The sequence below is a fragment of the Cucurbita maxima genome, unplaced genomic scaffold (assembly GCF_002738345.1).
Source record: "Cucurbita maxima cultivar Rimu unplaced genomic scaffold, Cmax_1.0 Cma_Scf00014, whole genome shotgun sequence".
Taxonomy (NCBI): domain Eukaryota; kingdom Viridiplantae; phylum Streptophyta; class Magnoliopsida; order Cucurbitales; family Cucurbitaceae; genus Cucurbita; species Cucurbita maxima.
The window spans coordinates 3,862,542-3,877,322 of NW_019272030.1; the positions used below are offsets into that span (position 1 = coordinate 3,862,542).

Genomic DNA, 14,781 nt, shown 5'->3' on the forward strand with positions numbered 1-14,781 from the left:
TTTTTTTTTTTTTTTTTTTTTTTTTTTTTTTTTTTTTTTTTTTTTTTTTTTTTTTTTTTTTTTTTTTTGAGAGAGAGAGGAAACACACCTCTCGTTGATGTAGTGAAAAGTTAAATGCAAGTTATAATTGCCTAGCATGAACTTATAGAAAATACTCCCCCAATTAGATAATCTTATAAATTTAATTACAATAAGGTAAGTAAACATTGACATATTCTCTGTTGCACATTATGCAATATTTTCTTTTTTTGATAAGACATTATGACCCTATTTTCATGGCTTACAACTTAATGTTTTTACATGCATCTTCTCAATTTTAAAAAGCGTGAAACAAAGAAGAAGAGAAAGAGATATGATTGATATGTTCGAGAGAATTGAATTCAACCTCATAAATTCATAACAAAACAAGAAAAAGAAAAACATGACCATTATAAAAAAGTAGAATCTGAAACAAGGTATAATGCTTGCAAAATAGCATCTACTTGAGTCATAAGATTGCAGCATTTAGTGGCAATAAGATCTACTGTCCTTGTCTCCATTTCAGATCGCATATACAATGTGAATGTGGTAATATAATTATGACTTGCCTTCAAAAAATCAAAAGCAACATTTAAGAAGTGATCGATTATGGAGTTATTCAGCCTGATTCTTTGCAATTTTTGCAGAGTCCAGTCTTCCCCAACTAAATATAAGGAATTGAGGAAAGGCTGTGATATATAGCTCAGAGCATAGAAGTCGGAAGTACTTTCAAATGGTTGAGAGAAGGTTGAAATAAAGTGGTAGAATAGCATGATATTCGAACCAAGACACATCTTAACTTGAAAGCCTAATATAAAACAATTATTTTCCATCCAAAACAAATTAGTTGTCCATGTATAATTAGCATCCTTAATTGAAGAAAAATATGTAATTTCAAGATAAAAGAGTATTAAGAAATCATTGAAACGGTTCAAGTCAATCATAACCCTACACTTTTAGCACGGAGAAGTTAGGGTAAAATTTGACCAAATTATTCAAACCAGGATTGCCGCAATGTAACACAAGTATAATTCAAAATCAAAAGCCAAGAAAATTAGCCCTAATCACAAGTTACGCCTTCCACTCAAGCCCTGGTCTAATACTGTTTGAACAACCAACTTACGCTCATCACACTAAATATGTAAGAATCAAGACCAGTTAAAGAAGCAAGATAAATTTGAAGTTAAGAAACAATAGAAAAGAAACCATTCTCCTAGGTAATTGAGCTAACATATCCATCAATCAAAATGACGTTGAAGTTCAGCAAGGGAAGCTACACAATTAAACAGCAGAAAACGCTAATATAGAGTGATACCGGAAAAATGGATACACAGACTAAAGCCTATTCAAGGAAGACAAAAGTGAAAAGGGAGGTGACCTTCTCGAGTTCGTCTTGAACCTCCTGTAACTTCTCGATATAATGGACGAGCTCGACGTCAACGTGGTCAGCTTCGTCGTCCTCGACTTTGTCGGCAGGCTTGGATTTTTTACCCTTTTCGGCGACCATTTTAGAGGCGGAAACCTAGTTTCGTGAGGAGTACACCCGAATTTGAAGAGAAACGACGAAAGAAAGAAGGAAAAACAGAGAGAATGAGAGAGAATATGTTGGTGGCCAAAGAAAAAAAAAATCTGAAATCGGCCAATGAAGTGATAGTTTCAGATTGAAGACTGTTGCTCTGTATTTATATGAAGGTACGAGGGACGACTCTCTTTAGTTTTCCCTCGTATATTCTCCTCATCCTTTTATTTTGTTTTTTTTAAGCTTTTTTCCATTTTTTTTTTCGTTTTAATTTATATTTCGATATTTTTATTGATAGATTGTTAGATGGTTTTTTTTTTAATATTTTTTAAAAAAATCTTATTTAATAACTAAATTCTCATCTCTCAAGTTAAACATCGATTACAAAAGTTAAAATAACTTTATTGTTGGATTGGTCGGGTGGGTTAGCCCAACCCAAACAAAAAGAAAATTTAATACAATTCAATTTTTATGGTTTGAGTTTAATAGTTCGAGTCGAGTCAAACTAGAATAATATGGTGTGAAAATTGTGGCGGACTCATTCTGGGCCGCGACTCTTCTCGACTTGGATCCATTATGGGCTCAACAAAAGCTTGAGCCCACCATGAGAACTCACCAAGTTTCATATGCAACTCAGCTGAAACAGTTCCATTATCTCGCAGAAACTCCACAATTTTCATGAAAACCTTTGATTTCAACACAAAAGATCCCTCATTTTACCTTAATCTTCTTCTTCTCCATTTGATTCCAAGTAGAATGTCGAAATGCTTAGCTCGTGTTCTTCACCGCGACGTTCTACTACCGACTTTCTTCTAATATCAAAGCCAGCTCCAAACTTTGCCCTCATCTCTTTACCTTTAAAATAACGTTGTCTCCTGCGTTGTACTCATCCAATAACTTGTATAATTCTGCTTTGTTTCTTACCTGTAAACAGATGCAAAATCTTATATCCTTAACAAGCCATAATTTCTTAAATACAACGTTTTCTCGAACAGAAATGAGGGGCTCACTGGCTTATCATCGATGGCAACAACGATATCCTCGAGTACTAAATTACCTGCAAAACCTCTAGTGGTGGGCAACAGTCCGGCTTTGGCTGCAGGACTATTTGCAGGAACCTATCGAGCAAAAGCCATAAATAAAAAGACTAGATTGAATAACTTGATGAAGAAGAAATTAGTCTGGAGAGAGTCTACCTGCAGAATCAGAGCTCCATCACGAACATTGAGTTGATTCGCGATCAGGTCGGGAGCAAAATCTAGATTTGTGCCAGCCTGCACGACCTGTATGAAAACCCAGAATCTTAGTCATGAATGGTTAATACCCTATAACGAAAAGGTTTTAAAGTCTAAGAACTTATTAGACACAAAATATGAGTTTAAACTTCAAGTTCCATCCTTAATCTTACACCATAATTGACCCAAAATCAAGATTACTCACTCTACCCAATTGGATCAACTGAGATACAATCTTGACTACGGTTGCAGATGGGATTGCAAAACCAACACCAGCTGATGTTCCTGCAATCATGATAGTGTAGAGTAATGTTAATCACATTCTGAATGTTATCGTTGAAGCGCAGGACGAGGTAATGTGAAATCACAACAGCTACCCTGTTGTTACAGACGCAACCGAGTGTTATAATTATTGAATTGGCACTTGGCAGGAGAAAGATGGACGTTACCTGTTTGAGTGAAAATAGCGGTATTAATACCGATTAAATAGCCTTTCGAATCAAGTAGAGGACCTCCACTGTCAAAGATACAGGAAAAGGATTTCTCCTTGATGTTAACATCAAATATATATGGTGATAAAGACAAGATTTCCCTGAAGAAAGAATGAATGTGGTGGTATTCATTTTAGGATGAATCTTAGTCTAACCTATTCCCGGGATTGATAGCTGCATCCGTTTGGATTCCACCTCCGATGGTGACACCAGTCTGACTAAAAATGTCGCGATTTAATCCACCAATGACTCCAACTGTGAGAGTATGATTGAAACCAAAAGGATTTCCAATTGCCAAGCACTGTTGCCCCACTTTAAGAGAAGATGACTGCCCCACCTTGATTGGCCTCAAAAAATTGTTCGAGGTATCCACCTGCAAGGTCGCTGAGATTATCTTAGATATGATTAGAATCAGTGATATTTTGATGGTTCTCTGGAATAACAATGGTAATCATGCATGCTTGATCATCAAATTCTTGCATAAACTAGAAAGTAGAGGAATTTAAAGATGAAAAGCCTTACCTTTAAAACCGCAAGATCCTTCGTGCGATCTGCACCAACGAGCTTGCCTTCAAAATTCTTTTGTATCCTATGCAAAGATTTAGAAAATTGAGGAAACAGATAGATGTTGCTTATCACAGTAGTACATTGGTCTAACTTCAAGCGTCCTCACCCATCGGATGCTAGGATATTAACTTGTGCAACAACCTGCCCAGCACTCGGATTTCTTGCAAGGGCACTAGCAATTACTGTTCATAAGTTGAATACGAGGCTTGGCATTAGAAATGTCATATTTTGGTAAAACTACATTGCAGAATTCAGATGATCCTCTCTGAAGCTATTCAATGTACAGTTGTTTCTAGTCGGATATGGTGACCATTTTACTCGGGCGCTAAAAGCACTCACCATGATAATTTGTTACTATATGTCCCTGATCATCCCAGACTACTCCAGACCCATTCCCTTCAGAAATCTGCAAATAGGCATGGTAATGAATACAAAATGATGATCTTCCATGAAGGTTATCAAAATAGGAACACAATAAACAGCTTGGGATATGCAATTCGTAACGTGTCAAAGTGGCTAGAACAACATGAACCACGGTTTTATAGCTGATTACCTCAACCATTCCAGTTACATTGAGTTGAGGACGCAAAGTCGCATCGAAAATGTTGACAACAGAGTATGTATTTTTCTCAAACGATTCGACAACTCTATCCTGTCAACCGCATATTTCTCGTTCATACATCATGATAAATAATAACAACGCAACGAAGATCCAAAACAAATCAATTAGGAAGAAAGCATAAATAAGCATGTATTGAAGAGAAAAACACCTCTGTACGGAAAAAGGCTCCGGAAGGTGAAAAAGTGGGGGTTACTTCATCTATGCTTATAGAAGGATCGCCCAAAGCTTGAGCTGTAAATACACTACACAACTTGGTTATAGATAAGTGATTTTCTCTTAAGCGTGAGAAAGTATGAACATGTAACGGTCCAAACCCACCGCTAGTAGATATTATCTTTTTTGGACTTTCCCTTTCGGGTTTCCCCTCAAGTTTTTTTAAAATGGGTCTGGGGGAGGTTTCAAACCCTTATAAAGAATGTTTTGTTCTTCTCCCCAATCCCCAATAGACTAATAGACGTGGGATCTCACATAACATATATAAAGCTATAAAAGCTACTTAGTGTAAATTAACAATTATGCTTCTTAGAACCCTCCGAGCAGAATTTGCACATTTGAAGTTAACCACAACATTTCATTTTGCATGCAAAAATGATAAATGTTAGCGTCGATCATCCACGACAACACAACAGGTTGAGACCTGTGTAGAAGAACCAAATGCAAGTTTATTGTGCTGAGATCATAAAGTAGTCAAACCTAGAAGGATAAGGCCACAAACTCAGAAACAAACTAGCAAATAACCTCCGCCGAGTTGTGAAAAGAAATTTGCTGCTCATTATAGAACAAAGATCTCCAGGGTCATCACCAGCATTCCTGAATAATCAGCTACACTAATTACACACTTCACACAAAGTCCAAAACCAAGATTAACAAAACTCAGAACACCTAAATGCATATCAATGGGTACACGATGAACAAAGATTTTGGGCAGACGATGCAGTAGCACAGAGTAAAAAGGAGAGAAAAAACAACCTTAGGATGGAAATGGATTGGGAATTGCTGGGATTTGAAGGACACCATACAGACGACACACCATCAAAGAACAGTTCTCGTCTTCCCAAGAAATGGGTCGAAGTCCAAACACGAGATTCTACCATCATTCGCAGTTGCTGAACATTGTATGCCAGAGCTTGCATTTCTAACAGATTAAAGAGCAAATGGGTATGGATTTTAGCGATAATAGATGCAGATGAAGGGGGTTTTTGAGATACACTGAGTATATTCTTTATATTTCTTCTTCGTCCATGGAAGCCATGGAACTGTGAAGCTTAGATGCTCCATAACCTACCACCAAAGCTCAACCAATTCGTCAAGAACGGTACCTTGTTATCACAAAAGCTTCATCCAAATTTACTTCATTCCAAATCTATACAAGCATTTAGGCAAATGTGCACTGGTTTAATTAAACCCTGTTGCCATTTTGCTTCGAATCCACCATGCACTCCTTTCTCTTCGTTATGTTTTGTTCTCTCTCTCTCTCTCTCTCTCTCTCTCTCTCTCTCTCTCTCTCTAATTACCCCTACAATCTCAACCGTCAATTTGAAACGTACATCGTCCGTTGGATCTAGGGCTTCAAAAGTTTAAAACTTCACAATATATAAACAACTCCCTCTCCTGGATTACTGCCGCTACTGCCTCGATTTTTCTTAGAGACGCGTAGACACCCGAAATCAAGGTTAATTGAAGATGGTTCAGCGACTTACTTACCGTAAGCGCCACAGCTACGCCACCAAATCCAATCAGCACCGCATTGTCAAGACTCCCGGTACTTTTTTTTGTCCTTCATCAGTGTAATTCCAGCTCTTATGAGCCGTTTTTTCCCTTCAATTTCGTGACCATTTTGGGTATTGTGCTGATGCGTATTAGGTGGAAAGTTGATCTATCAAACCACCAAGAAGAGGGCGAGCGGTCCCAAATGTCCTGTTACCGGGAAGAGAATCCAAGGGGTATGTGTGATTTTATGCCTTTGATTCAAAGTTTTTCAGTTTTTGGGGTGTTTATAATTGCATTGGGGATCGTCATTCTTCCTGAAGCTGACATTGCGTCGCCCTGATAGCTAACTCTCAGTCTCTAGAACATATAGTTGTGGCAATTGGTAGCATTTTTGCAATCAATTCTCAATTCTCATAATGTATTTGTATTATCTTTTTGTTCTAATGTGTTCTTTGAACAGATTCCGCACTTGAGGCCTGCTGAATACAAGAGGTCTAGACTGGCTAGGAACCGAAGAACTGTAAACCGGGCATATGGTGGAGTGTTGTCGGGAAGTGCTGTTAGAGAGAGGTATGTGCTTCATTGAATTAGCCCTGAATTTTTTGGTTTCCTTTGGGTTTTCTACCAAATTTAAGGAGTAATTCAACATTGGATGCAGGATCATGCGGGCTTTTCTGGTAGAAGAGCAGAAGATTGTGAAAAAGGTATTGAAAATCCAAAAGGCAAAGGAAAAGTTAGCTGCCAAGAGTTAAAAACGAGTATTTTGGGTTGAATTTGCGAATTCTAGTGTTGATAGTGGTTAGATGTTTCTGGTTCTTCCTTAAATGGGTCATTGTTGACAAATCAATCCCCCAAGTGTTCTGTTTTGTGATATCATGTAACCTCTACTATGTCACAATTTCAGACCCTTTCTAGAGATTTTTGTATCATTACATTGCTGAATCTAATACCATCTTGCTTGCTCAATCTTATCCACTCTTGATCGATGACTACGGATTTCAGGAAACAATGTTCTTGGGATGTTCTTCAGTATGAACTGGAAATTAACAATCTTGAATTACTACAAGAAAGGCACTAATTAGTTTTTTATTTGTTGATATCATTAATTAGTGGCTTTCTTGTAGATGGCTTAGCCCGAACTTCTTCAAAATTGTTTCTTATTTTCACTAATATAAGAAATGGAAATTGACATGATATTAATAAAAACTATATGGACTCAAAATTATAATTTATTTTACTCAAATAATTATTGTTAAGAATTAGTTACATAATTAATTTTTACAATTTTCATGAAGAAAAAACGACTTCTTTTATCATTTTTAGAATAAATTTAAATGTTAAAAGGATAAAATAATAATTTTCAAAATTTAGAGACATTTTGAAGAATTTAAATGGAATTATAATTTAAGATATAAAGATGTAGAGAAAAAAAAGTTGTTAAAATTTATTGATATTCTTCAAACAATCACCTCAAATAAAAAGCAAAAATTTTAATGTCAAGAATGGGATTCGAACCCATGCCCTTTCGGACCAGTACCTGAAACTGGCGCCTTAGACCAACTCGGCCATCTTGACTGGTTGAAATGAGTTTAATTTTTAACATTAAAATAAGATTAAGTTGTGCGAAGTATTTTGCTTAAAACGATCGATATTCGCAGTATAATTGATATAAACCAAAAGACAAGAAACACAGTAAATAAGATTAGTGAAGGTATCAAATTAGAGACCGACATGATGATATCGGAACATATAACAACGCTCTCATTCGGGGAAATTTAGAGACAATGGCCCTACCTCTATTATATATTCCATGGTGAAAAAGGGTTAAGAAAAAGAAAAAAAGTGCTTCAAACTTCAAAATTCTTATGCCACCATCAATCAACACCCACTTTCCTGATTTGAAGTTGGCATTTGGTTTAGATCCCCACCTCTCCATAGCCTCATTACTCACTTGTTTTGTATTCAAATATCTTATCAAAGATTCTGTGGTTACCAAATGGGAGATCACCATTTTGCTTAAACACTCCCATATGTCCTCATCACCGGTCACTTTAACTTCATTTACTTGTATCAAATCTTATACTCCATCGTATGTTCATATGAATAAAGGAAAGTACCACAGAAACGTCTTTGTTGCTATATTCGACAATTACGTCATTAGGGTTTCGACAATAATGAAAGTTTTAGGTCCTTTGAAGCGAACGGTAATATATCGCCATCAGCTTCACAGTTTTATAACGCGTTTGAGAGGGAGAGATTTCACTTCCTATCAAACGCTTTAAGAGGGGTCGATTGTGTGAAAATCCATGTTGCGAAAATCGGTGAATACAACCCACTATCATTAAGAATTTCATCTTTGGACCAAAAGCAGGCAAGGGGTGGAATACCACAAAGAGAAAGGGTACCTAATAAAAAAGCATTTTTTGTAATTGGCACATGCTTTGTTAAACCCCCCATAAGAACCATATTCTGACTTTTATCTGAAGAATATCCAACAACCGATTCCATTGAGTGAATAATAGACCCAGATCCTAAAAACAACAAAGCTTTTGAATAAGCATGAGTAATCAAATGAAATAAAGCAGCTCGATAAGACCCTATACCCAAAGCTAACATCATATAACCCAATTGAGACATTGTAGAATAGGCTAAACTTCTCTTAATATCTTTTTGAGCAAGAGCTAAAGTAGCTCCAAATAGTAGTGTTATTATACCTATAAAAGCTATTAGATTCATGATGTAAGGTATTACTATAAAAAGCGGAAGAAGCCGAGTGACAAGAAAAATTCCCGCTGTTGGAGAGGGAACGAAGCCCCTAATAAACACGTTTCTGAAACTTGGAGGGAAACTCCAAAGAGAAAAGCCTATCCTAAGCATGAGTGTCTCTTAAAACCAACCAGCATGATTGTAATAGCATAAAGAAAATGTCAATATTAAGTGAGGGGCTGGATTTGACCCTTTTCTTAATCATGAATATGCATGATATAACCTATTATTCTTTGGACCATCTCTTCACATATAGGGTGTTATTAGCTTCCCATCAACCAAAGTCACTTCACTAAAGATTAAAATCAAAATATATGCTTATAACTTAAGTTATCTCCATTCATCTTACAAAATCTATCATATATTTTAGAACAATAATGCATAGTTTGAGCAAATTCAAAGCAAAAATGAAGTGATTGAAGTATTTGGATGTAGCAAACCTAACTAGCAACCCAATTCCATGCAAAACCCATATCAAATATCAAATATCTTGCAAGGGTGGTCAGATATTTGCCTTTGGAATTGACATCTACCCTCTCATTGAAATACAACGTATACCTAAGGTTGGTTCCTCCTAGGTACCTCCAAAACCTCTTAGCCTAACTTTGAGCACTTCACATGGCCCAATTGGCTAACCACTTAAATATCCCTTTTGCTTTTACATACCATCGAACGATGATCGTTAACCATCGTTCGTTCGCTTAATTTTGATTAAATCACGCTCAACCGATAAGATGATGAGCTAAAATCAATAGCATCACCAACAACAAAAAAATGGCAACTACATCCCTTCAATAGTGGGTTTAATTAGCTTTAATCAACTTTTAAGTACATTGTTAAAGAAACTTTCCACTTTAACAACCAACATGATTGAATGTGTGGGCCTTACGCATTGAATCCTTGCTAATATTTGCATACAAATTGTATGTAAATCAAAATATAATCTCTTATGATTCAAGGGTTTTGGAAATTTGATCAAATTTGTACAATTTTTGTGTTGTGATGCCATAAAGATTTTAGGTATATTGCTTCCAAACTCCAAAAAGATTAATACACTCAAAATCACACATAATTCAAAAGAAATATGATGGAAAACATTACACGAACACAACACAAACACACATAATTTTGTTTATTCAGCACCCTCAAAACAAAAACAACCTCGTCGCAGTATCTGCAATCTCTTAAGTTTCGTTCGAGGGAGACGACGAGCAATCACTGACTACCTCCGTTCCAACTTGCCTTCTATGGAAACTCCGGTGACAACCGCAGGCAGCGCAAGTCAGTGCAGAAGTCGTACCTTCGTTGCCGCTTGCCATGAATTCTCGACACCCATCGACGGCGTACCCTCCGACACTGGCAGCGTGGTTCTTTTGGCACTCCCCATATCTAACACTCCTTACTGTGAAAGAGGAAGCCTCAGTGTCTCTCGAGGGTTCTTCTGATCTTCTGAGCACAACTTGACGCTTTCTCATTTTCTCAGTTTCTTTTTAGCTTGATCTTGTTTTACTCCAAGAAAGCTCCAATTTTTGGTAATGGGTTTGAAGAAAAATGAATTGGGAGAGATCACAAATTGAGAGCTTATTGACAGAAGCCCTAACCCCCCAAAGGAGTTGCTTAAATAGAGTGAAAAATAGGCTTTATCACATGTCGTTTTCTCATTTCTTAATTATATATTATAGAGATTAAATCATAATCATTCTCTTATCTTTATTAATCATAACCATTAGTGTAATGTGGAAAAAAAGAAAAAATAAATAAAACTACTTGATTTGGTCAAGAACAGCTGCTTTTAATTGCGAGGAGACATGTTTTTTTCTTTCAAATCTTCTCATTTTTGTTTTTTTTTTTTTCTTTTCAAATTTATTAATTAACAAGAACTATGAACAGAGCCCAGATTTGTTGCTTGCCCAATGGATATCCATTTTCAATTTTGGGGTATATGATTTAGTAAATGAATTGTTTTAGGCGTAAAAGAAATATGCATAGGAAGATGAGAAAGTAGTAAACCCCACCGACCAAACCAATTTTCATGTCATGGCCCCTTGTGTTTCTTAAAGCTTATTAGCTGCTGATACACACATTACCAAGATGTGAAACCACTACAAAAATACCCCTAAAACGAAAATGTTTCCATCTACTCCTACACATCTACATTTCCCAAGATCACATGTGAGACCCCAAATGAAGACTGACATAAACGCTCTTCATCGTATACAACCTTTTGAGATGGGAGTGTGATACCCGAGTAAATGAAAGATACATGAATAAATTAGTTTGGGCCTGATGGGCTATGGGATAAGGGTATTGGGCCATGTTTGTGCTATCTCAGGCCCAATTGTTTATCCAAAGAAATATAAACTTTATTATTGAAAAGGAAAATAAAAAAAATAATATTATGATATTTTTATGATGCGGGAGGATGAAGTGTAAAGGGAGTGGTAAATAAGGCAGATGCCTGAAAATGCTAAAGACAGAGAAGTTAGGTCCACAGCATTTACAAAATGCCCAATTTGTATGCTCCACATAATAATAAAAATAAATAAATAAATAAATAAATAAATAAAAAGTGGGTAAAACATTAATTCCCAATTATTTCCAACACCCAACTTTTTAAATTCAAGTTTGACGAAGGAAGGAAATAAAAAGGGTAACTTTTTTTGTTCATGGTAACTAAAAATTACATTTTTAGGATAATTATTCAAACGACGTCGCTTGGGGCCTATGGTTTTTGTATAAATCTACCCTTCAATAATTTCTTGAATCATTTCCATTAAATTATTCCATAATAATTCAATCTTATTCAACAATAAAATTAACACATTATATTTGAAAAATTATAGAGTATTATACAAAATTTGAAATTATATAGATATTAGGTAGTAGGTCGGTGATAATCTCTCTCCCAATAGAGTCCAATGAAAATAGAGTAACGCCGATTGAAATTAATTTTAATATTTTTAAAAAAAATGATAATTATTAAGGAGTTGAGCTATTTTTTTCAATATAATAGTTGAAATTGACAACTTAAATTATTATTCATAGTTGGCATCTAATAAGTTGTAAGGTTCGAATTTTAAATCATAGATTAAGTGTCCATTTTGCTATAGTGTATGTTATGCGACAGAAAAGACAGCTGAACTAAGTGGCACACACTATATTTACCTAATTAAGCAACACTTTTTTAATTATTGATTATCATAAACTCTTAATTAGCAATTAAGTTCATGGGTTGTGCTCGTTTCGATATCTTTCCTTTTAAAAGGATAGTCGAGTTTTAAGATTTAGTCAACCATATCATAATCACGATTAAATCTAGAAACATTACTCTAATCAGTTTCTTAAAATAATAAAAAGTACAACCAATGATTGAAAATATACAAACCCCATTTAATTAAATTATAATTATGCTTTAATTTCATATGGAATTTGGAAATGTGCAGAAAATCTAAGGTCGAGGCAAGATTCTACTTTCTGCTGCTTTCTCCGAGACAGAAGATAGGGGAAATCTTTTGGTCTGTTTGATGAGACGTTAGATTCATGGAATTTCAACAACAAATTAGATTAGATTAGAGATTAAGGGAAAGAAATTAAGGAATTAAATAAGTAATTAATAAGGATTGATGATTAATGATCTGTTTCTACTCGGGTGCTCATCTCAGTAATTGATACAATTCAACGCTAAGCTCGGAGGAAAAGAAGAAGTAAAAAGGAGTAGAGCTATGTAGGTTGGATTTGGGTATCAGGGGATGATGCAATTTTATTATTAATTACTTGGGAGTAGGGAGTAGTAGAGATCAAGAAGAAGAAGATGACCCATTTGATCCAATATGCATATGCAAGCCGCCGTCTGGTTCGTCTTCATCGTCGTTGTTGTTGATATTGACGACGGCGGTGGCGGCGGCGGTGGTTGTGGTGGGTGGTGTGGGGGTGGTGTCATTGGAATCAGTTTTTTTCCCCATGGTGTTTTTGTTGTTATGCATCCATACTTTAAGAACCCCTCTTTCAACTCCCACTTGATTGCAAAAATTTCGGACCAAACCCTCGTCTCGCTTTTGCATTTTCCATCCCACTTGTTCTGCAAAATGGAGCATTTTTTCCTTCTGTTCGTTGCTGAATTTCGTCCTGAACCGTTTCCGAGCGTTTAAAGTATTCGCGCGTCTGATTTCCGGTGGATGGGCCGACAACCCGGCGGAAAGCGCTAGTAACATGTGCGGCGCTGATGGGTAGTACGACGACGAGATCGGCGGCGGAGATGCCGAATTCGGGCTCCGCGTCCCGGGCGGTGGTGGGTGATGACGATGGTGGGGTTGATACTCGATGACATGAGTGGTTGCTGTATTGATGGGTAAAGTAGAGATCGGATCCTCCGGGTCACGGCGGTGGAAATTCCGGTGGCAGCCGCATGCGGCGCAGTTGAGCGAAGTGGGATCAATGGAAGAGGTAGATGGGGAAGGCATAAATTCCCCACATCCGTCCAACGCGTGAGCTCCTAAACTGGCCGCGTGGTTTTTGAGACATTCTTTGTAAGAAACAAGGAGGGAGGGTTGAGGGGCGTGGTTGTGGCGCTTGAGAAGGCCGTTGGTGAAAGGCAGCGACTTGGCCGAAGACGACGGCGGGAAGCGTGTCGGAGTGTCGGAGTCAGGGTCGGGAGATTTGGTGCTATTAGCCGTAGTTGTAGTAGTGATGGGAGCTGGGGCTAAATCCATGGCTCTTTGAAAAGCACAAACCTCTCTAAACATGGAGAATTAAAGAAGGAGAACTTCAAATAAAAAACAGAGAACATTAAGGTTTCTGTAAAAATTAAGAAACAGAGTAATAAAGCAGAAGAAGGAGAAGAAGAGGAAGGAGGGAATTAGCGAAAGAGTGTTGATTATAGGAATCAGAGTTTTTGTGGATGTGCTTTGTTAACCCACTTCTTCAATTTTAACCATGGTTATAATCTGTGGTTAAGTTGGGTGGACCCACTTGCATGTGTAATAAATATACCTGAATTTAATTTTTGTTAATTTTTTGGTACTGTTGGAAGTTTTTGATATTGCCACCCACTCTCTGTACCTTGCGTAATGACGAAGTTGGTGTTGGGTTTTGGAATATAGAGGGAAATGGGGAGGGTAGATTTGTCTTTGTAAGGTGGGTGGTGGTGGTGGCGGCGGCGTGGATTTAATGAAAGCCAGTATGGATATTAGGAGTGGAAGGGGAGGTATTTATGTCGGCTTCAAAGGAATTTTAGGACGTTGAAGCTTAAATCGGGGGGTTTTGTGTAAAGAAAAACCCACATTTTAATGTTATGCTAAACGACACCACTTTCGGTTTCTCTGTGGACATCTCATAATTCAATGATATGGGTCAGTCTCACGATTTTTAAAGTGCATATGTTAGAGAGAGGTTTCTACATCCTTACCAGAAATGTTTTGTTCTCCTTTCCATTTATTCGCACCGCGACGTAGTTAGATTAGGCTACGAAAAACTTTAGAACTCTAATTATATATATAATTTGGTTTCTAACACTTTTTAATGAGATTTTCAAATTCACACCCATTCATTTCATTTCTCTAACGTCTATTTCATAAGATATGACCAAGATTTCATGTCGGAAAAAAATTGGTTTCAAAACATGGTATAAAACTACGTATATTTCAGTTTCATCAAATGTGCATATGATTCACGGAAAGGGTAAGAGTAACTCTAATAAATGACCTGAGATGATTTGTATGTGTAGGGTACGTAGATGTAACATCAATTTTGGTAGATTTTTTTTGGAATTTGAGTGGGACCAATTTGGGAAAATGGGTAGCCAAAATGCAAATATCAAATATGTAGGGGGGGAGGGGGGGGGGGGGGGGGGGGGGA

General features: G+C 36.8%; 5 protein-coding genes and 1 non-coding gene across 8 annotated transcripts in view; 1 reads left to right on the plus strand and 5 right to left on the minus strand.

Moving 5' to 3' along the window:
* The window catches only part of LOC111489586 (NAP1-related protein 2-like), a 6,035-nt gene extending 4,383 nt beyond the window's left edge, over positions 1 to 1,652 (minus strand). The window contains exon 1 of the mRNA XM_023137894.1: positions 1,397 to 1,652. Within this exon, the coding sequence (XP_022993662.1) occupies positions 1,397 to 1,525 (129 nt within the window). The 5' untranslated portion in view covers positions 1,526 to 1,652. The remainder of the gene's footprint in view (positions 1 to 1,396) is intronic.
* A 321-nt stretch (positions 1,653 to 1,973) lies between these two features.
* LOC111489551 (protease Do-like 8, chloroplastic) lies at positions 1,974 to 5,953 on the minus strand. 3 transcript variants are annotated; one of them, XM_023137841.1, is made up of 13 exons: positions 5,422 to 5,953; positions 5,146 to 5,262; positions 4,601 to 4,694; positions 4,384 to 4,482; positions 4,170 to 4,236; positions 3,937 to 4,012; positions 3,786 to 3,852; positions 3,419 to 3,636; positions 3,222 to 3,289; positions 2,978 to 3,057; positions 2,734 to 2,820; positions 2,548 to 2,655; positions 1,974 to 2,461 (listed from the first exon to the last, which is right to left on the minus strand). In XM_023137841.1, exons 1-13 carry the CDS (start codon positions 5,583 to 5,585, stop codon positions 2,381 to 2,383), a joined length of 1,326 nt encoding a protein of 441 aa, XP_022993609.1. In that variant the 5' UTR covers positions 5,586 to 5,953; the 3' UTR covers positions 1,974 to 2,380. The 3 variants fall into 3 exon arrangements, with proteins under 3 accessions (XP_022993609.1, XP_022993611.1, XP_022993610.1); XM_023137842.1 differs by having other exon boundaries at positions 2,332 to 2,461; positions 2,595 to 2,655; XM_023137843.1 differs by lacking the exons at positions 2,548 to 2,655; positions 2,734 to 2,820 and having other exon boundaries at positions 1,989 to 2,397; positions 2,973 to 3,057.
* Positions 5,954 to 6,055: 102 nt separating this feature from the next.
* On the plus strand, positions 6,056 to 7,131 carry LOC111489604 (60S ribosomal protein L34). The gene is made up of 4 exons (XM_023137917.1): positions 6,056 to 6,214; positions 6,316 to 6,395; positions 6,623 to 6,732; positions 6,821 to 7,131. The coding sequence occupies exons 1-4, from the start codon at positions 6,136 to 6,138 to the stop codon at positions 6,912 to 6,914; spliced, it is 363 nt and encodes a 120-aa protein (XP_022993685.1). The 5' UTR covers positions 6,056 to 6,135; the 3' UTR covers positions 6,915 to 7,131.
* A 525-nt stretch (positions 7,132 to 7,656) lies between these two features.
* TRNAL-CAG lies at positions 7,657 to 7,737 on the minus strand. The gene has a single exon. It is a non-coding gene; the product is annotated as a tRNA-Leu (tRNA).
* Positions 7,738 to 9,931: 2,194 nt separating this feature from the next.
* LOC111489611 (mini zinc finger protein 2) lies at positions 9,932 to 10,502 on the minus strand. The gene has a single exon (XM_023137931.1). It carries the CDS (start codon positions 10,401 to 10,403, stop codon positions 10,113 to 10,115), a length of 291 nt encoding a protein of 96 aa, XP_022993699.1. The 5' UTR covers positions 10,404 to 10,502; the 3' UTR covers positions 9,932 to 10,112.
* Positions 10,503 to 12,670: 2,168 nt separating this feature from the next.
* On the minus strand, positions 12,671 to 13,761 carry LOC111489577 (zinc-finger homeodomain protein 10-like). The gene has a single exon (XM_023137880.1). It carries the CDS (start codon positions 13,668 to 13,670, stop codon positions 12,726 to 12,728), a length of 945 nt encoding a protein of 314 aa, XP_022993648.1. The 5' UTR covers positions 13,671 to 13,761; the 3' UTR covers positions 12,671 to 12,725.
* Between the last annotated feature and the right edge of the window lie 1,020 nt (positions 13,762 to 14,781).

Excerpts from the sequence above, each read along its gene's own strand:
- LOC111489551 (XM_023137841.1), bottom strand. The coding sequence starts at position 5,585 with ATGCAAGCTCTGGCATACAATGTTCAGCAACTGCGAATGATGGTAGAA. Across the intron at positions 3,853-3,936 it reads AATATCCTAGCATCCGATGG|GATACAAAAGAATTTTGAAG; the intron begins GTGAGGACGCTT and ends ATCTTTGCATAG. Across the intron at positions 3,637-3,785 it reads AGGATCTTGCGGTTTTAAAG|GTGGATACCTCGAACAATTT; the intron begins GTAAGGCTTTTC and ends GCGACCTTGCAG.
- LOC111489604 (XM_023137917.1), top strand. The coding sequence starts at position 6,136 with ATGGTTCAGCGACTTACTTACCGTAAGCGCCACAGCTACGCCACCAAA. Across the intron at positions 6,215-6,315 it reads CCGCATTGTCAAGACTCCCG|GTGGAAAGTTGATCTATCAA; the intron begins GTACTTTTTTTT and ends GATGCGTATTAG. Across the intron at positions 6,733-6,820 it reads GGAAGTGCTGTTAGAGAGAG|GATCATGCGGGCTTTTCTGG; the intron begins GTATGTGCTTCA and ends CATTGGATGCAG.
- LOC111489611 (XM_023137931.1), bottom strand. The coding sequence starts at position 10,403 with ATGAGAAAGCGTCAAGTTGTGCTCAGAAGATCAGAAGAACCCTCGAGA.
- LOC111489577 (XM_023137880.1), bottom strand. The coding sequence starts at position 13,670 with ATGTTTAGAGAGGTTTGTGCTTTTCAAAGAGCCATGGATTTAGCCCCA.